Below are 22,491 nucleotides of genomic sequence, written 5' to 3' on the forward strand. Positions count from 1 at the left end.
CCACCCTCAACCTCAGGTCTGACATCCAAACAGTAAAATCTGTTATTCAGTGGCCACAATAGCACCCTGGCCTCCTATAATTTACAGTCCACAAGAGGGAGGGAGTTTTATCATTAGTACTACAGGCACTCTCTTTACTGCTCTTGCCATCATCAGTCCAGCTGTGTTGAGGCCTGCCAGCTGCTGGCTCAGCTCCAGGCTGTCTGTCACAGGGTCAGCTCACAGAGATGACCACTCACAACCTGTAAAACACTGCTGATGGCTAAAACACTCACACCATCCATCATGGAGGTGCAAAGACTGTACTTATCCCCCCCGGGGTGTCTCACACACACACACACACACACACACACACACACACACACACACACACACACACACACACACACACACACACACACACACACACACACACACACACAGGGAGATGCAAACATACTTGCCTTTGAGCCATCGTTTAGTGGAAGGTATCGATTAGCCCTCTGTAATTAACACATACTCCCACAGGGAATAAATCAGTGCTGATGAATCACTTATTGTGGTAGTTTTAGTCATGGAAGTGTGTGCATGCGTGTGTGTGCATGTGTGTGTTTTACAAGTTAGTGGGTCATTAAGGTTGAATGAGTGATAGTCAGGCCTTGGGGTGAGCTGATGTAAAAGTGCCCTGGTCGACAGTATACAACTGCTTCTGCACTACGATTCTGTAATTGGATGCATCCACTGTGGACTCAGAGGCATTTAAAGAGCACAAAAACCACAAGGAGCAAAGTTCCTGCATAACATGAAATGTTTATTGTTTATCAATCCTTATTTATTCCATTACTAATGAATAATGTTTAATACACTTGGTGTGTCTTTAGTTAATTCACTGAACGGGTTTGCTCCTTCACGTACCCTTACAGAAAAAAACCACTAGTGTCCCATGTTTTCCACATATTAAAACATATGATAACATGGGAAAAATATATGGAAAAGTTTGCACATGGGAATCTACATGAGCTCTATACATTACACCATGAAAATGTTTCAAAACTAGATGTTTCACATCACGTGTGGTCTCTGGAAAGTTAGATATTGTATATTACTACCCCCCCCCCCCAAAAAAAAAAAAAAAAAATCCAAAGTTTGCTGTGATTTAACAAGAGTTAACATGCTGATAAAGTGATGTCCATGTCCCTGTGTGTTTTGTTTGTAAGCCTTGCTTTGCTTGTATTCTGTCACTGAACCTAATCTGAAGTATTACATTAAAAAAAGAAGAAATGTTATTTGGGTGCCAGAGCACCCAGTGGTGAACAAACCTCTGTGTTTAGATCCATTTTCCGACTGCCCTGTGTTGTTCCCAATTTCTAATTCTACCTGTCACTGCAACCCGGCTCCGACTTTCAGCTCTAACAGGGAACAAAAGAGCAGCGAATAAACTAAATCTGGAGTAAGACTATTTCATTATACCCTATCCAACTTTATTCTAGTGCTCATGCAAGAATCCAATTAACTTCTTAATTTAATCAGCCATGCTTTTATTAGCCAATTCATATACTTTTTGTCAAAGGGTTCTAACCTCACTGTCTCTGTGGTTGGGAACTCAACCGAAAAGAAGGCATACGGGCTTTTATTTTTTGGTGGTGAGATATAAAGGTTGAGTGGAAAATTGAGGTTGGGATAATATATGCCATCAATTTGCACTTCATTTTCACTTAGCCTGACTGTTGTCTATCTTCCGCTACAGTTTTAGGCACTGGAATATACAGCACAGTGGGCATCACTGTCCAAGATCCAGACAGATATTAGCGGGGTTTGAGATTTTAATTTGTTCAGTAATTTATCAATTTGTCACATGTTGTTGGAACGGCTGCAGAAGATGAAGCTACTTTAAATGACAAGAGCATGCAAGTGTTGCAAAGTACCTTGGGGGTTCGGAAAACCGAAAGTCTCAGCAATGAGTGTAAAATAGCTTTATCAGAATGTAAGTCAAGGTATTATCAGAAAAATGGAAGCAGTGAGATGTTTATTCAATAGGTCATATTGCTGGCCATAAAAATGGCATCTTCAGTCATCTCTGACCACTGTGGCCACAGTGACCTTTTCTTTACATAATGTTGTGTTTAATTTAGACATAATTTAAATCACAGCTACTTTATTTATGGCCTTCTTTTTTCCTGTGGCCATTTACTTTGCTCCATATGTCACTAAGTGAAGCATGTCATTTTAAAACCTTTTTTAAGACAGCGGTAGATTCATGTAGAAACCAGCACATAAAGCTCTAATTGGATTTTTCTTGCCATGGAAACAACAACAAAAGAGTATAAATATATATCCAGATTGCCAATAACATATTGATCTGCTGCTGCTGTTACAGCATCTCATAAGCCCCGCATCCACTGCAGCATCCACCCGTGGGTGTCAGTTCCCCTGTAGAGTTAATGATCATCACTCCCCATTAGGCCTATTACAATTAACACATAATCACCTGATTGTGATTATTTGAGCTGACTGCAATCATCTTGTATTATCTTTTCTATTCAACTGTATAAAAGCAGCTGGATGACACTAATAGAAAACTCATGTTTCCATCACTATTTCTACGGGGTTTTTTTTAGGTTTGACTGGCGCTCTTTTAATGATGCCATCTTGTTGCCTCCTACTCTTCTGCTATGAATAAATAGCACATGGAAGGAGAATTTGCGCCGCCAACTGTTTATTTTGAGGTGCTTAACTTTTTATTAGACTTTTTTGATAAACATTATTGACATGAATATCATGGATTTAGTTGCAAAGCCAAACGTCACTGCCTATAAATGTCTCCTTGATATAAACTATGATTACGCTTAAACTATAATGGTGGCAAAAAATTAACACAACATTACTGTTAATTGTAAGTATTTGTATGGTAATTAATCGTCAACTAAAATCTCATGATCATGACGTTCTTACTTGCCAACCCCTGCTGCACTGACCTCAGTGAGTTATATTGGGGAGTGAAAACACAGAAGCCTCGGCCCTACATATCGAATGTATGTAAACTGCACATTCACATCATAATGAGCTCTACCTTATGTGCTGACTGAACGAAAAGGAATGTAAATGAATCAAACCACATCTTGGCCCCAGTATCCATCTGTGGCCTTCCAGTCTACATTCATTGAGGGAAGTAATAATCATAAGTGAACATTGAATCGTGCTAACTTTTTGCTTTTAATGAATACATGTATGCAGCATTATCAAAAAGACAAAAGTTAACACTATCAGCTATCAAACCTTTATCACATGAAAGTGCTCCACATAAAGCAGTAAGAGGGTGTGAGGGCTGAGACTGAGGCTGTAGGCTCTTTGGAGACAGACATATCCAGTTCCAAATATGTAGCTGAGCACTCATCCTTCTTTAAAAAAAAAATTGTTTTCACATCCATATACGTACAATACATCCAGGACAAAACAAGGGCAAATGAAGAGTTGAAGATGTCAAAAAGCAAAAGAGAAAAGAGAGAACAATAATCTGAAAAGCGTGAGGTTAATCTCACAAATCTTCAAATCCTGACCAAAAACACACCTGAATGATGCAGGCCTCGAACCGAAATGACTGGCAGAGCCTCTGTGGTGATTTACAAGGAAAACATACTGCTGTTGTCAGTGCAATGACAATGGGATCTGCCATACATAGCCCAGAGGCGCTCTTGTTGATTGCTGCATTTCCTTGGAGCTTTCTCAAGGCTAAATGAGCTATAGGATGAGAGTGGCTGGCAGAGGGCCCCGGAGCTGCTCCATCCTTTAACACTCTGATTGATCACATTACAGTTAATTAAATATTGGCAAATTGTTCCCATCCAAGGTTGGGCCATTAAAGTTTACACTTCAGCCACATTTATCACTTTCCATGTCTCTTTTATCACCGCAGCTTGTCACCTTTCCTGTGTGTCAAGTGGATGATGATAAACGCACAAACCCTTCATTTCTCTCACTTGAACATTTTAGCTCTATTTTTTTTTATGGTTCAGCTTCTTACACTTCCCAGTGGCTTTTCATTTAAATGAAGTTTGACAGCTCGAATGAAGGAGAGTGCTGCAGTGAGTCTTTTCCATATTCCTCGGTCTGTGTAAGCGTCAGTATCTCAAAAGAGATCAGGCAAGGGGAAAATGACAGGGAAGAGCTAGGAGCATGAAAATGACACTATCAGGCAACAGCAGAAGTAAAACACAATTGTTCAGCTGTCAGCTAAGGTGTTACTCTAATAAAGTACAATAATGCTGATGGGCAGGGCTATGTTGCATGTCTGACACTCATATGGTATTAAGATGGCTCGCATCCTTTCTGACAATAATGGATGAGCAGCTCTCCCCTTTTTTCCCTAGAGCTGGTCTCTTCCAGAAATCCCTTCAGACTCAGATAATGGCGGCGGAAGAGACTGACTTGGCGGCGAGAGATGGACATAAATAGTTGTCCACTAGGGTACGGTTGGAAAGTGATTCATTACTCATGCATTCAGTTTACAGGCCTAAGGGGAAGTGAAGACAGGACCTTTGATAAGCCACAAGGCACTCCTTTAAAATGAGCCTTCCTTTTTATTTGGGGAGAGCTGCAAGGTAGAGAAGGATCCTGGCTGTAAAGCCCAAGTCTGATGATTAAATGCACAAGATAAAATCCTCGGACACTTGATTACTTTTCAAGAGCCGGTCACCCCTATAAACCAGCCTGGTAAAGGCTACAACATGGTTTTGCATAGTGACACAGAGGAGGGGTTTCTGGGTAATACTGTACTGTAGCTCATACATGTAGCCGGACATGATATTGTAGGTGGCTCCAAACTCTCAACTACATTGTATCTGACTTAAATAACTGATCGAACAAAATGTTGTGTGACTACGTTGAAGTCAGGGGTTTGTTTCTATACGTAGTTCCAACGGTGGTGATGGAGGTAAAGCGAGATGAGGCAATATCGACAGTTTTAGCAGTAAATATCAAGGAATTGAAGCCGGAGTCTGAAAAGTGTGTAATGGTCAATTAATTGACATAGGGTTTCTCTCTGCTCACACTGGGTGAAGGTGTTTGTTGTTTGCAGCTTGGGGAGTTTCAGTGCACAACATACGTCACACGGTGGTCAATGTCGATTGGTAAAAGGTTGCTCCTATAGTTTCAAAGTTAACCTGAGGTCTACGCCCAGTAGGATGCAACAACTGGAAACAATCCTCAATGGAGTGTGATCAGACCTCTACTGTATAATCTCACAGTGAATCTGGGTCTGGTAATACCAAGCTACAAAAACACCACATCTGAAGTGCAAAATGCCTGCCATCCTAGACCAGGATGAGACACGTTAACATGTGAACCCTTCAGTTAGTGACCAGTCCACTCTACGAGCTAAGCCAGAGTCACCCCATCAATGTAGGCATAACATTTCTCTGAAATATGATTTACTCAAATTAAAAAAAAAATGATCCAACAAGTCCTCTGAAGACCCAAAAGCGGGTGTTCCTTTGCAGACAGGATTCACCCAAGACAGGGTCAGAATATACTTGATGGCAGTTTCTCTTCACAGTCACAGTCTCTACCTGAGTGAGCCTCATCCAAAGCAAACATACCTGATGTATGCAGGATATTTTCCCAATGTCATTCTGAAAATTAAGCAGACTACAGAAGATGAAATGTCAGCATGCTCTATATTTAAGTGTTGCTGCAGCTTGCAATGTGCTACCCTGTCTCCTCAACTGCTCATCCAGTAAGCACACTACACTGGCATCAAGGTGTACATTATGTTCAGTAAATGGGACGTGTCTACCGCAGCTCTACTCCACCTCTTTAAGTGAGTGCTTCACTTTCATATGTTAATGCATGTTGTTTTGGCTCGGAGACGGCCTTCAATAAAACTAAAGAAGGTCTGCATCATCTGAGTGCCAAGTCGGGTTCTTTACTGCAGTCCCTGTGATCTGAGGCTTGCCAGGGTATCACTGAGTGTCATCTGAAAACATGACCTAACTGCAATAACATTAGTGGCAGGTGTAGTTTTAGAGTGACAGTCAGGAATGATGACTGGGTTAATAAGGCCATGTGTCCCAGTACTGACCCCACAGTTGGCTGCTTGCCACTTGAATATGTTGCTCTCCTTGAGACACACTAACGATGACTCAGCAGTTCTTCTGGAGAGGGTCCTTTCAATGTGTTACAAGTTCCAAGAAACAGCCACTGAGCACTGTGTTTGATGTGCTATGGACCACAGACGGGAACTGAACTGACACTGAAGCAGGACGTTTAGGGATGTTTGTGTAAGGAGGATCCAAATGCACGACACTGGAGGCAGTAAGTTAAAGCAGAAAGAAGACTTCAACCACTACTGGTGGGTACAAAACATTAACTTTATTTAAAAGGGGACGAAGCTTCTGGCTCGGAAGGCCGATGTGGAAGTGCCTCAAGCTGCAATACCAGTGAGGGCCACTAGAGGCTGGCTCCAAAAAGCCTGCGGCTCCATAGACTTCCATTTAACTAGTCTCATAAAATTGTCATTTAATACAAATTTTCCATGCGTTATCTCAGTTTTGTTAGCTAAAGTCGTTCCTTCTTATTAGTTTATTGGCCGTCCATCTGAAAATAATCCCATCATTAATAATGAAAATAAGCTTCAAAGAGCTGGGGGTGTGTCTGTTTGATTGACAGGCATGTGGTGCAGTCAGGTTATGGCTATCGGTGGGCAGGATGCAGCATGGTGGTGTTTCCAATCAGATCAAGTCAGATCCCCACCTCGCCCAAATATGGTCACCACCAGCTCCAAACCGCTCGGGACTAACAAGATGGCGCCGGCCAAATTCCAACTCGAGGATTCATAACAGCCGTTCACAAACCAATGGGTGACGTCACTTGGTAGAAAATAACAAAACCTAGAAAGGTTGAGTCCAAAGGTCAGGTGAGGGAAAAATGGGCCAAAAACTAACCAGTAAACACAACAATGGAAATCTGAGGGACAACAAACAATCTAGCAAATGAGAAGTGGTGAGTTGGGAATATATGTGCTGAAGAGGAAGTAAAAGCAGGTGGGCTGATTGAGGAGCTCGAAGCAGTAAAGGTTGATAAGATGAAAGACTAAATGCATTCATATAACAGATCATAAACTGCATATAATGTATCACAGTTGTAGTCTATTTTAAAATAATTTTTGACATTTAATTCTTAACATACTTAACAGGTACCGGTTAGCGGGATGTGAGGGTTCTTAACATAACTTCTGTACAAACGATAAGTTTTGTCAGTGTAATAGGTTATTTATTATTTTATTTCTTTACTCTTATTAATTTATTTTCATCTATTAATATTTTGAATTAATTCAAGTAGTTTGAGAGGGGCAGGTCTGCTCAGCTGATGTATGTACAGTGGCAAACTGATATGATGCAGAATCAAACGAGAATTCATGTCATATAGAAGGTGAACCTCGAAGGGAGATAACAGACTGTCTGTATCGCATTTTGATAAACTAGCCTGTCCTAATTAAAACAATTGGAGAGTGTGTGAAAACTGATATTCGAGCTGATAATAAACTATTAAATCAGAATCAGATGTGACAGGATGTAAGTGTTTCTGTGACTCCCTGTTCACACTGAAGGCAGCTGGAAACTGTCTTATTTGACTGAAGCTTTTCATCAAGTTGGATGAAGCCAGGCTGACAGGATTGTCCACTATGAACATATTTTCTGGAAATACGTGACTGCTGCTTTTTAACAAGTCGCCCAAACAAATGACAAAGTCCTTCATATCTTTATTCTCTCTGGCATGGCGCTCTTTCAAAGTATATGTCACAAGTTCCTTCCAAAAGTCACAGATCACTGCTGAAAAGTAAATCTGTTCATGATGTGGAACCACTTTGGTTAACACTCGGTTAGGTTTAGACATAAAATTGGTTCAATTTTGGGACTGATTCGGGTTAAGATAACTATTTTTTTTTAGGTTAGCAGACCTTAGTTGTCATGTTTACAAGAAAAGAAACAGAAAAGTATTGTTAAAGATTCAGGAATGATTGTGGTCAAAGTTAAAGCTAAAAGAAACAATGGTGTGTGTTGGCTGGAAATAGGGAAAGTCCTCAGTGGACGTTGTCACTCTGTAGTACCATCAGGTTTGTTGACAGTCATTCATGTTAACTTTATAGTTTGTGACTTCGAGAGGTTTATGGATTTTAGAGTATGAAGTTAAAACACCCAAGAACGCAGAAAAACAATGAATCAAGAGGACAGAAGGTCGCCTTTGTACATGACTGATAAAATAATGGGCATGTGATGAAGTGGAAAATTGATAGCATCAGTGCCCCAGAAGGGAAGCGCTGTGTGGTCCCCTTCACCTTGCACTCTACTTCACCTTTGATGCTGCAAACTTCAACAACCCATGAGTCATTGTGGGCATAAATAACTTATAGAGTGGAGGCGACTCCGGTTGCCACTGCAGTGAGTATTTTATAAGCAGTGAGGCATTTTTCTCTCTTCAGAATTCTGCGTTACAGAAATTATCATCATCTCACAAGATGGCATTGCAACACGTTCAACACAGTGAAATGCCACGCAGGTGATTCCACAGCTCGTCTCGGATCCACAAATATGTACGTATATTAAAAAATAGGTGCAAAGCTAGGGTAGGCTTGTATGGATGCAAAGACAGACAGACAGAGGAAAAGAAAACCAAAATAGCTTGTGGTCTGCGAGTACAGCCTGCAGTCATTCCTTCTAAGGCCTGGCCTCTCTTGTCTCGCACCTGACAGCTACCTTTACTCGCGCTGGATCTCCTGTTGGTTGTTCCTACATGACATAAGGCCATAACAGTACTTATGCCCCAGGCAAAAGACTGGGATGGATAAAACAGCAGCTTTACACTGCACAATGGAAGGAGTTCACTGATCGAGGCGGAGAAAGAATCACTTTTATTCTCGGTAATGGAGCATTTTACAACTACAACCCACACCCATGCAGCCCGTCCGTATATCTCCGGAATAACATTTTAAGATCTGATCTGCTAAATAGTGAACTCTTTCAGCAAACTGCAAGCATGGGCAGAGGTATTGGAAACAAGAGGTGGCAAAGACGGAGGGATTAAGGAGGGAGAAGAGACAGAGAGCCTGGAGAGAGGAAGCAGAGACCTTAAAAGGAACAGGGGATAAAAGTATTAGACGGAAACGATAGGAGCAGACAAGTCGGGGGAATAAGTATGGGGAATATGTACAATAATACTGCATGTAAGGGACTGAAAGCAGCTCGTTTTTTTACTCCCCTCTCCACACATACTCCTCCATGGTCTATGAGTGCAGATCACCACTATCTCCCCCGGAGTTGCACCTCCATTTTATGCTCCAGCGGATGACAATAATTTAAGCCTCCCGATATGCAAATGACCTTAATTGGACTGTCACAAGTTCCCAGGGATCGTCAACTTTACAAAATGACTGAGGCTGGGAGCAGATTGGATTTCGGTGGCCAATCTTGTACACTTAATTTTCAGTAATTTTGCGAGCGTTTCACCGCGGGGTCCTGCGACATGCAACTTACAAGACTATCTGTACATACTGGCAGAGATAAAAAAAAAAAAAAAGAAAAAGAGATGACTCTATCTTGTCATGTTCACTCCCTTCCTCATCTCGCTTTCTCTCTATATACCCAATTACTCCCATTTCAGCCAGAGCCTTCAATAGACATGCGACTCGTCTTGTTTGTACCTTTTAAAACGCCTATGATTACGTGGTGGGAGGCAGCGATGTTCCATCCCCGAGGCTCCTTTTGTTCCCATTCTGTCAGATAACTATATTTTGTTCTGCACTCAAAACTCAGCCATGTTTAGGAGAACAGGTTTTCTCCGCCTGGCAAAAACATTTGTCTCATTATTTAGTTAGTTTAGTTTTAGTAGATTTAGTTATTTAGTATTTCGTATTTTTAACTATTGGGAACGCACATGTGTGAGTGTGTCTGAAGTCACATATCACATGAACACATTGTAATTCATGAGGATTAACATAATGTTACTAATACATGAATATTCCATGGTGTTGTAGTGGTGGTGTTTTCTCCGAGTGAAGAGCAGAACCTTGTTGAGCTATGAGGGCGTACAGTCAGAAGCATTCATTTCTGTGTGCCTTGAGTATGTGTGTGTGTGTGTGTGTGTGTGTGTGTGTGTGTGTGTGTGTGTGTACGTGTGCGAGCAGGGACTGAAAGCCAAACCAGCTCATGCAATATAAACCTAATGCATTTAATGTATTCTCCTTTCAGGTAAATAGCCTTGATGTGCTGCCTCGTGTCATCTGGAGTAAGCAGAGCCTATTAATTATCACTGATGCCTCTATGTCATGTTTTTATAGAACCTTTGTTCATTTCAAAAATCTGTTTTCTTTTTTATATGTTTACTAGAACACCTCCATTCATTGTTAAACTGTGTTAAGTGTTTGGTTTGTGTATATATTTCATCATAATCAGAAACAAAACTCCCACCTAATGCATAACTTCCACCTCATCCATATAAAGTAAGATTTCAAATTAAAACACCCTCTTCTTACGTCAGGTGTGTTCTGTGTCCTCCTAAATGAATTTTCTTGAGGTTTTGCCATTTATCATCATTTCTGACGTGTTTCCTTTTTTCAGCAATCCTTTTCCTCCTGCACCCACTCACCCAGCCTTCGCTCTGTTAATTGAGTCTTTGATTTACTTGCAAGTGAACATGCTGAAATGATATTGGCCATGATGACACGTAAGGAAAAGGAGATAAAACACCCGTGCGGAGATAGAAAGCCGAGTCCAATGGGGCTAACGTGGGCTTCTTACTGCAGGCGTCGATGTGACTCCCACCTGCGTCAACGATAAATCCTCAAATTCCTTATCTCATTTTGAACAATTAGGGCCATCCATTCAGTTTGGAAGACTAGTGAGAACCGAAGCAGATGATTTCTGAGGTGATCAAGAGCACGAGATGTTTTGTGGAATGACATTCTGTGCAGCGCTGTGCAGTGAAACTCGGAGTCAAGGCCATCCAGGAGTTAACTCCACAGATGTGGGAGGGGTAATTTGTATTCAATTTAAAGTTCTATCTGTTATGTTTCTATCAAAAGGATATTTTCATTTGATTCATAGGTTCACTTCTCCATGCTCTCCTTGGTGATTTTTAAAATCGGCAGTTCACTGCTTTACTTTTTCACTGTGACAGACAATTTCTTGCCCTTGTGTGAAGACTGTGCCCACTCAATAAAAATCTAAAGGGAGTGAAAGAATGAGGAATAAATAAATGAGTTCCAAGGTAAATCGAGAAGTGGAAAGTAACAGTGTTTCTGTGTTGAATGTTTGAATTTTCTATGTTCCTTTTCCAAAACTCTACAACCGATGCATGTGTGTGTGTTTGAGTCAGATCTGACTGAAGTTGTTCATGAAGTTGTTTACAGAGCAGCATGTCTTTCTTTATTCCTCACTACTGCGTCATCAAATCAAATCGAAGTGACACACTGTGGATAAAACACGTGTCCGCTGATTTCTCTCCAGCTCTGAAGAGGAAGCAGAGGAAACCCGATGATGGAACGGTGACATGAGGAGAAAAAAGGATGTGTGTGTGTGTGTGTGTGTGTGTGTGTGTGTGTGTGTGTGTGTGTGTGTGTGTGTGTGTGTTTGAGTCTGTGAAGGGGAAAAGGTGTTAAAGCAGAGAAGAAGATGTCTAATTTCAAAGAATTAGAGGGGATAAGGTTGACTTCAGAAAACAGACAGAAACAGAAGTGAAAGTCAGATGGGATGATTTGGAGCCCGGTCGAGGAGATAGATCTAAGATGTAATGAAAAACACAAGTATTCAAGGATAGACAGGATGAACCTCCAAATATGAGTTGTATATCAAAAGCTGTGTGAAACTCTTTGAAGCGCAGCAGCGATGTACAGGCAACTGATGAATGTGATATTGACAAACTGCTAAAACATGGATTGCTCTCGCGGAGTTCTGCTTCGAGAGTCGTGAAGTCTTTGAAACAACATCCCTCTCTCTATATCAGGCCGAGACGACGCGGAGACGATTCGAGCTCCTCTTCCTTGTATGTTTGTCTCCCAGGAGGAGCACTCATGACAACTCGCTGACACTTTAATTGGAGGCCTTGAGGCTTGAATACTAAACGGGAACAAATACACCGACAGCATATGTATATATATATGTGTGTGTGTGTGTGTGTGTGTGTGTGTGTGTGTGTGTGTGTGTAAAGACAAACACGCACCTGAAAATGTGTCATCAGTTTCATCAAATGCATTTCCTGCACATTGTTCTCCTCAACACTTCCTGATCACAGAGGATGTATTCACAGAAATGCACCCTGTATGTCGCAGGTAGTTTCGCACCTTAGTTTTCACTTCTTGGAATAATTGGAAGGAAATTAGACCTTTTTATATGGCAGGTTCTCTTAAGTTTATCCTACGAATGCAACAATGTTTTTATCCGGAGCAACAGTTCTGACAGTGGACCCAAAAAAACCTTCAACATCCTGTTGCTACAACCCTCTTTAACCCATTTGTTCCCCATTATATCTATGGCAGAACTTAGTCAAACTGCTATATTAAACTGTTGGCCATTATTATCAAGCGGCAACCAAGAGGCGCATCATTCATTGATCTGTGAACTGATGTTCTGAAGCCTTGAATTACGATTTTGGCCGTCGCCATCTTGCTGTTTTGGAGATATATTTGGACAAGCTGGAGTGAGCAGTGGATCTGACACAACGCCCGCCCACCCAAACCTGGCTGCACCACAGGCCTGACAATCAAACAAACATGACTGACTGATATGCTCTACAAGACGCCACATTAAAGCATCTCGGTGTTCTTGACAGTGCTGATGTTTTCTACCTCTAACTGTATATCTTAATACTTTAATACCACCTGCCATTTTGAGCCCAAATTTTCTCCTGAAGAATGAGCTGGCATTAATCTATTTGAACTTTTTTGAACAACTGTTGCAAATATTTTCGTGTTGTTTATCCATCTCGCTTTCGGTGAGTAAAGACTGTGAGAGCTGTCAACAGAAACGGTTCATGTTTGGCTCTGATATTGGGACTGATGTCACTACTGATGTAGTGATTGTGATGCACTCTTGGACACACAAAAGGGAATATCAAGCGTGCACCAGTTTAAAAATAATTCCTTTACTTCTTCTCTGCAAATATAGAAACACAACCACATCAGATCAGCGTATTGCAGACTGTCTCTCGACTGAACACACATTATGTTTCATGCAAGTTCAAGAGTGTGCATGAATGTTTGTAAAATGTCCCTTTCAAAACACATTCATTTTGAGACGTTCTGCACACAACTTGCACTCCAGCAGGCTACAGGTGGTTACACCACTGATCTCCTCATTAGACAATTGTTCGGTGAAGCACTTTTTCACACGACTTGGTTGTTCATGTAACCTGCAAAACTCTGATATAAATCTCATATTTGCATCACCAATTGTCCATTACTCTTACACATTTCTTATTCATCGGTGTCGCTACTTTAATACTTGTTTTCATCGCTTTTGCTCACCTGGAAACACAGAAACAGAAGCACTGCTTGATGTGGCTGCACGCTGCAGGCTGTCTGCCTGCTGAACCTGAACATCCTCCTGTGCCTTGCCTTGTCCAATGTCCACTAAAACATTTGTGTAGCGCCCATAATTGGAATAATAAAGAAACAATTTTAAGTATCACCCTTGATCACTAATTGTGAGCTCCAATAAATAAATTGTGCTGGTTAGAGGCAGACTTCAAATCAAAGAAAATAAAAATATTGAAATATTTGTCAGGCCTTAATCAACCACAGAGGTGTACTCTTTTTAATTGCCCTGTATAGAAAATGAAATGTCTAATATTAGTGCTAATATAATGTTAGCATCATTTTGTAGCACTCCTGGGCTGTACAGTTTTACAGTATTGTTTACTGTCCTCTTCAAAGGAGCAGTCCCAGCCTGGAAAAGTACTACCGGGCTCAACTGACCCGCTCCCAGACGGTTCTGACAATATTGTGACACTTAAGACGGGGCTTAATTGGAAATTTGGACCGTCTACAAACACAAAGCTGAGATCTGTTCATTTCACAACTGTTTGCAGCATCAACAAAACCACATTATCTTCCTGGAACAGCAGAATTTCAGCAGCACAGAGTCAACAGAAGCACTTCAGACACGGAGCGTGCTGCGTGGAAGGACAAAGCCTCGCAAATCAGTTTGTGATTACAATAGCCCTGCCTCACTTTGAAAGCAGCTACATTACTCAAGTGTCTCTGGTTTTCAGTGGGATGAAGAGGTAGTTGACTGGAAATTCTGCTTAATAGCATTCAAGAGAACCTAAAACGTGTTCTTTTTTTTCTTCTTCTTCTTCGATGCCTTTTGAATGAACAAAGAGCGAGTTGTGGCACAAACCTGCTTGCCCCCCTCTGTCAGTTGTGTAACTCATCAAAAGACACAAAAAGCTAAGAGCCTGGAAAAAAAAAAAACTCATTACAATGACTACTTCCCTCATCTGTGTGGTTCAGTGAAGAAGCAGATTGCATTTCAGTACTTCATTAATAAATGAGTATGTGAACAATGGCAGAGTGATGGCTCCATTGTCTTGAAGCCAAAGAATAAGGCTCTCTGAATGCCAGAAGCAAGATAGTCATTATGTTGCCTGTGCTTTTCAGCTCAAAAGTCTCCAGGAACAAGTTTGCATGAATTACAGTTTCACAGACTAACACTATACTTGCGTTTGGTGTGTTAGCCCTTACTTTCTGTCAGGTCCATCTGTTTCCAGTTGACCCTTCATAAACTGCATCAAAAACAGATCTAATTAGATAGAATTCTGCCAAAAAACGAAATAGCAATAAACTGCAAGAAAATGATGCATCCCCTCAGACAGTGTTAAATATAAAGAATGCCACTGCAACCTGCTGAGTGTGCGGGAGCTGGATGAGATCTGAAAGGTGAAAATGATTTGAGCAAAGATGAGACAAGAGTGTGAACACTGAATTAGGAGGGAAGAAAGCTCGGTCTTGTTTCAGGTCAAAATACGAGCACAGTGAATAAAAGAGGGAGGAGGAGCTGAGCTGTGGTGGGAGGAGAGCCGGAACAGAGAGCACAGATCGATTCAGGGTATCTGACAGAAATAGAAATAGTTGTTTTGATATTGGACCATCTCTGTGTAAAATTATTTCAATCTGTTACTTTTTAATCGTGGTTTTAAACAGCAGCTTTGAAGTTGGGGTTATCGGGGGAATTGAGACCTATTGAAAAAAAGGAGAAAAAAACAACTGTTGCTTAATTAAAAGGGGGCCCATGGCTCATCCACATTTTCATTCAGCTCATGAAGTGAGTTTTAAAAAGGGTCTTTCATCAGTCAGCTTCTCCTTTAACTTTACAGCTGTATTTTCCCATCGCGATATGCTTGGGTAAAAATCACGTGTAGGTTTAATTTCTTCTCTCTGACAGAAGATTATTACGTTTATTTCAATCTCTACATTCATGGAAAACATAAAGGGCTTTTTGCATAGTGTGTGACAATTTCCACGTGAATGATAAAACTAAGCCTAAACATAGCGGGCACATCTCAATCCTCTCCATTGTGTCCTTTTCCTCCTGTCATTGTCCCTCCTTCTGACAGTGTGCAGACAGAAGCAAGGAGAAGATGTGAGCCAAGAAGAAGTGAGGAAATATTTTTTGAGAAATGAGACATCCTTTTCTCTGAATCAACGGCGCAACTATCGATGGTGCAACCCGTGCAGCGCACGCCCATAAGCTGTAAGAATATCATAGCAGGCTCTCTCGTGACCAGGCCACTTCACACAGCCTCTATCACAGAGCAGGCCATTTTGAGGCCCGTGGGCTGTACATTTCGTGAAGCTAAAAAGCACATAATACAAGTTTCACAGCAATGTAGAGCATGGTGCTGTAAAGCTTCCCTATTGGCCTACGGCTTATCGATGAAGAATGACAGTGTTCTCTCTCTCTCTCTCCTGCTGATGCTCATGAGCTGTCAGTGTGTCCTACGTCACTGACTTTGAGCTGCCAGTCAACACGACAGATCGAGGCAGTGAAACACTGACAAAAGAACATTTAGAGCAAATTAGCAGGATGACTGTTTTGGACAAAAACACTAAAAAGCACATGCATAATACTGAATACTATTCATATAGTACTCAATAGTATGAATACTATCTCAGAAAGAGAGGAGTTTCAAGAGAAGCGTTTCAATTATTCTGAAATACTATTTTAGATCATATTTTTGTGTGAAATATATATTACATTTGAATTGAAATGGAATTTCACATAAAACAAATTGTTTTGGTCCACAGTCCTCCACCCAGATAATTTTCTTTACTTTTCATAGGAAAGAATTTGCACACCGCTGGTCTAAAATAGTCATTCAAAAGCATGACAAGACCTGAATTTGACTGTAATAGCTATACCACCTTTTGCCCTTGTGTAAAACATGGTTTTGAGCCAAACACTTTATTTAATGTGTCTCCATTGAAACGTTGCAAAAGTAAAATTAAATTGTTTTATTATATAAATGTTATTTCTAAACATCACCCATCATCCCTATTTGATTTGATTGCTTTATTCTCAAAAGTTACAAAGGATAAAGACATGCTGGGGAATTCTAATTGGCTTGGCCAGTGACCTCACGCCCTATCATCTGTCATTGTAGAAAAACTCTCTTCAGCAAATGGACAAGAAGTTCAAAGCACAGGCGAATGTGTTTATATTTGCGCAAGCATGCGCTTATGTTTGGGACATGTTGGGCCAAATCATGCTCCAGTTCTACATCTTTCCTCATTAGTCACAGTTTCTTTTTTTCAATTTATGTGTCTGAATTACAGAAAGTTAACAGTGAACACTTGCTGTTTCTTTCAAATATGACAGATGTATATTTTTACACCATGGGATTCAGCAAAGTATGGTCTTGGTCTCACTCAGCGCAAGTAATGATCTGTGTACTCACTGCAGCTCAACCAAAGCTGGTAACTGGCAATGATACTGTATCAGAGGAAGGGTATTTTCATATTAGGACTGAAATGCTTTGATTTGGCCTCTCAACATGTACATAATTCAAAGCATTTTACATTAAGCCATTGCCTTGTCTTTTACAAAGAAAGACATTGACTGCAGCCCTAACCTCTGTCCTCTCCGTTCATTAAGCTATTTATCACATTTTCACACATTTATCTCATCTCCGAGTCACAACATATTTCAACTTTCAAACAAACCCCTCTCATTCCTGTGGTCCTAGTAAACACATTGCAGTGTTTGTGCTTCTCCATCTACACACTGCACGGATCTCACTGCTATGGCGCTAATGAGATACTTTTCATAATTAGCTTGAGATCTGTTCCCCAATCATACAGACTGTGAGAGGCTAATTAATCACAGCACATTAGCCAGCCAGTATGTTTACTCATATCTATTTACATTGCTTCATGGCGATAGAAGAGATGTTATCCCCTACTTTTGATTTTGATTTTTTTGAGAAAATGGAAACTGTTGGTTTCTCCCAAGCTGAGAGATAATTAATTTTCATTAATGTATAGAAAGGTACAGTTTGGTAACGTGGTAAACTTCAGAAATCAGGCAGCAGCAGGAACAGACTGATAGTGGTTGTCAGCCTGATTTCTGAATGATTGCAGAGCACATACAGGAATAAAAAGCAAGTCTTACCTTATTTAGAGTCTGAGAAAAGGCAAGTTGAATGTGACACATTCGAGCCAACGTAAAGTGTGGAACATATCCATGCAGTGTGAGTGTGTATGCCGTTTTGAGGTTTTGTGAACCTGTCTAAACTGCCAGCGCTGTTGATTGAGCAGTCTGTGTGCTTTGTGTGGGTCGCTGGTGAGACATTTGCTTGGCGTCCAAGCAAAAGTCGCTGGGCTCGGGGGACCGGTGAAAGTGAAGGATTGACACATGAATTATAAGTTACGCCACAAGAAAATGCAGGGCTGTCAGTGTCTGCGCATACAAGCAACAGAAAACCAGGAGTGACTGACAAGGCTAACCTGTGTCTAACCTTTGTCAAATAACGGCGCTCAGCACAGCTTTTGCCCATTAACCTTGCCGACCCTGCGCTTTGGGAACCTACTCAGATCAGAGGCAACGTAACAGTCACCTAAAATAAGCCACTTCAACTTAATAATTGGAGGGACTAGTAAACTACAACTCAATCATTATCCACAAATTGCAAAGTGAAAATATTTCAGAATTTACGAGTTATTTAGAATTAGAACAATACTTTGAGTTGGAGTTGGAATTGGAGATTCACTGATTGTTATATTCTTTTGGACATTTTTTGGCTGAGAACACTTCAACACAAGAAGCAGCAAACTAAGCCGCTAACTTTATTTTAAGATGAATTGTCGAGTGCTACTGCTTCATTTGTGGATACTTCTGGGTCTGTTTTCACAATGTTAAGCCTTCCTAAATTTACATTAGCAGCTATTACTATTGTTGTTTTTGAATGTTTTTTACTACTTTGTGAAGAACTTAGAAAATTAAGGCAGACAGAAACATCATTTTTCATGTTTAGTTTTGAGATTTTGGGCCATTTTGCTTCCATAACATGTCTTCTTTCAGACAAAGTGAAAAGAAAACATCCAAACTACATTTTCCAGTGTTTTTATTCATGATACTTTGTGTATTTGTCTCTTTAGATTTCTACTAAACTCAGCAAGGATAGCACACATACTGTAAAATCTTTAAAGGCTGTCTGCTCAAAAGGAATTCTTTTTCACCTCATACTCTGCCAAAAATCTCCACTTCAGTAGCACTTGTACACATCAAACTTTTAGTTTTATATCCATCTCCTGAAGCGTTTTACCGAAGGGTTTCTTTATCATTCATTTTCTGATTTATTCAATGTTTTATTCCCAAAATACATGACAGAATGTTCTTTTTATGGCTGTTATGACAGTATTTATGACTATGAATTATTTTTCTGATTTATAGAACGATAAAAAGAGATTTCCAAAGTCCCCTCTGTAAAACCCGTTGACTCTAATATGTCAATAAATTAAACGAGATGTTTGAACTTGGCTTGATCCAATGTTCAAATTTCAGTTCAGGAAACTTGTGCAAATTAACACTTATTTCATGAGAAAATTACTATTTGCATATCTAAACTTGACATTTCAGATATCATCTCATACAAAAAAAATAAATGTGGTACTATAAATAATAAACTGGAGAAGTTTCGTGGTTTAACCTATTAGTTAAAACATCTACCATATTAACCTGTAGTGTTTCTCCTTAAAAGACTCCTGATCGGACAACTTCAGATAATCCAAAGTGACATTAATTTTCATATATGTCGCACGCCATTATCCTTTGGTACTGCATCCATATGGAACAGATCTGCAGCACTTAATTTATGTCAAGTGCCATTCAGTGCCAAAGGAGTGGTGTGTCCTTCATGTAGAGTGAGTAGAGTGATGGAGACTAAAGGAGTGCTTCCAAATGAACTGTCCTGCATGCCATGCAGTTTTGTCTTGCTGAACATCATTGAACATTTTTCCTAGCTGTTCAGCATGTTTACACTTAATAGGACAATCTTAGCCTGCTATTATCAGAGCCACATTCACTGCATGATCATGTTGGTCAACATCCCTCCACGTATAGTTATCACTATGGAAAAACTATACGTTGATGATTGATTGACTTTGTAGGCACTTGTCAAATCCTAAAAATTGTGTTGTGACAGACGCATACGCTCCAGACACGTTTTGTTCAGATGTGTGTGTGAGTCACCTCATAAATAAGAAGCAGTCTGAGGTATAGCATAAAGCTGAAAATGTACATCAAAGTGGGTTTCCTTGATGTCTGTAGAGGGTCGCTGTTTGTATCGCCTACCTTTTTTTATTTCTTTGTTTCTGAAGAAAAAGTCTACTTTGTCAAACATCATTGTGTATGAAACAATGAGTATATACACCGGTGCTTTTCCCTCTTCCCGACATTCTGTATCTGTGATTTCTAAAGCTTGTGAGCTGCTGTAGCGCCACAGTGATGGCTGATGTCAGTCTCAGCCAAGCTTTCAGACAACAGCGCTGCCACATTTCCTGTTGTTCCAGACCAGTGAGTGTGGTGACTGCTGCACCCTGCTCAGCAGTCCGAGAGGATTACTGCACTGGTTTGGAGTGAGACTAGTGGCGGGAAGACTGTGAGTTTGTGCCGGCTTAGTGTTATATTCCTGCTGAATTAATCCGAATCCTGAGGCGCTTTCAGGTGATCACACGTGGAAAATTCATGCATTCCAATTTGTCAGCAGCTTCACAGCATCAAAATGTTTGCTGGATATATATGTGTGGAGAATTCACTCTGAAATGTGTACGGTATGAATGTGAGGTGATTTTCTGTGCACTTGTAAATGTTCTTGCCATCCCTGATTCAGCTGCATGACTTGTAGTCAGTCAGGCATTACATGTCAGCATCTTAGATGTACTGTAATTAAAACCTGGCTGGCCTAATTAATGAGGCATAACCACTACCTGTGCGCTGCCCTGCCACTCCACCCTGGCAATCGGCTGGAAGACGGAAGGATTCGCTTCATCTAATTACTGGTTAACTGTCTCTGCCCTGACCTGTGTCTGCCCGGTTGGACACAACAGGCAGAGGGGAAAAAATGTTAAAAAGCGGGTGGCGGCTGTAGTATGTGGGTGTGTTGGGGTTTGCTCAAAGGTGCATGGAGAGGGAGGTGAAATATGTGGGAAGTGAGAGTGGGAAAAGATAAATGAGAAATAATGGCGATAGCAGGAAAATGTTACTGTTCTTGTTTATTAATAATTTAGTGAGAAATCTCTTCCACTGAGAATCTCTCATTTATGAAATCCAGGAATACCCACGTGCTCTGCTTGCTGTGTGTGTGTGTGTGTGCACTTTCTCTTTGTGTGGCTATCAGTGCATGGAGAGCCAGAGGACATATGCTGGTCAGCCAGCCAGCCTCCCTACTGTCTCATCATTTTCTCTCTTTCTCCCTGTAGGGTGGCCATTATAGTGAGCCCCCTCAGGCCATGCCACGGCGCACACACGCACACGCACACGCACACGCACACGCACACACACACACACACACACACACACACACACACACACACACACACACACACTCCTCTGCTCTGCATCCATCCATCCATCCAGCACAGCTTGAGGGTCTCTGTGAGTGGGCTTCAGCTCCGCACATGCTCGGGCCTTGGCCACATTAGCAGCCTGGCGGGAGATGGGCTGGCGGGGCTCGCCAGCAGCCTCCAGCTAACGTCATCCCACAAGAGCTGGCACCCTTTACACGAGCTGGAATGGTCATAAAGTGGGAAGAGTCTAATTCCCCCCCCCCTTTTTTTTTTTTTTTTTTGTAGTGTCCTCATTTACTATGAGGCCTTCATGGGCCACACTCTTAATAAATATGAAATATGAGTCCTGCATGTGATGCACTGTATGTACTGGGAATTATTGAATTAGATGGTTGCAGCACAGAGCAGGGTTAACAACAACAAAAAAAGCTGTGATGCAGCAGTTAGAGTGAAGCCAATTTAAGCCCCTCCGTAGTGATATCACATGACAGCTTTGTAAGGTTTATAACCGTAGTGTAAGTATATCTTGCAGCTATGCTTCCCTGTGCGGATTAGCACCTTCGTCATCGTTGACTGCCTCCATTTGGTCTTAGATAGCCCGCCTCTACCCCTGTTGCTACGATTGTCATCAAGTTGAGCCATTAGGGTTGAAATGTACCGTACCTGCGTATGGGATGGGGGCGTCTTTATCCAGGGCCACCAGGGGAGGATCAAGCAGAACGATGTCAGTGTTTTCAGTGATCACCCCGTGGTATGATGTCTCAATCCACGGCTTGTGTTTATTCACTGTGGCAGAAAGCAAAAAGTGAGACGTGAGTAAAGAACAGGATGCAACAGAACTGCCAGTCTTAATACAATGAAATCTATACACACACACAGACAAATACAGCATGCCGCAGCAAGTACGCATGCACATTTTACTGCCAAACCTCCTCCAGCCTCAGTTTCTATTTTGCTAATCTCCCCTGCGACTTCTTTTTCTTTCTTTTGTTCTTTTCTTCCTGCAAACATTCCCAGCAGGTTTCAACATACAGCGCCACGCTAGATCAATGACCACCACCACGCCGCCAGCAGAGAACCGTATCCAGGGCCCAGTCAAAACAAAGTTCACGAGCTGACGGTCTCATTAACAGTCATAATTGAGTTACAGCCCTTTGGGTTGTGTGTGGCACCGTGCCAAACCACTTGCCATTTGTTTGCCATCTTACAGTCTAAAGAAGAAGAAGAAAACGAGTCCAGAGAAACAACTGGAACTCTTAAATCCTTCTTGGTGCTTTTTAGTTTAGCCAGAAAAAAGACATTACAATTACATTTTGTCCACTTTCTAAATGTCAAATTGAAGGTTGTGGATTGAAAATGACAAAGCAACCCAGAGTATTTGGTTTAATGGAAAACGAAGTGCACAAACAACAATTACCAAAGAAAGTGTCTAATCAAGCAATCATTGTTGCAGACCACTT

The 22,491-nt window shown here is 41.1% G+C and overlaps 1 protein-coding gene across 1 annotated transcript in view; it reads right to left on the reverse strand.

The window, feature by feature from the left end:
• Positions 1 to 22,491, reverse strand: part of LOC138197027 (calsyntenin-2-like) — a 271,940-nt gene that overhangs the window by 149,705 nt on the left and 99,744 nt on the right. The window contains exon 2 of the mRNA XM_069147486.1: positions 21,695 to 21,817. Coding sequence (XP_069003587.1) covers positions 21,695 to 21,817 — 123 coding nt within the window. The remainder of the gene's footprint in view (positions 1 to 21,694; positions 21,818 to 22,491) is intronic.

The sequence above is a fragment of the Embiotoca jacksoni genome, unplaced genomic scaffold (assembly GCF_022577435.1).
Source record: "Embiotoca jacksoni isolate LCO1_2020_lvr unplaced genomic scaffold, fEmbJac1.0.p SCAF_14, whole genome shotgun sequence".
Lineage (NCBI taxonomy): Eukaryota > Metazoa > Chordata > Actinopteri > Embiotocidae > Embiotoca > Embiotoca jacksoni.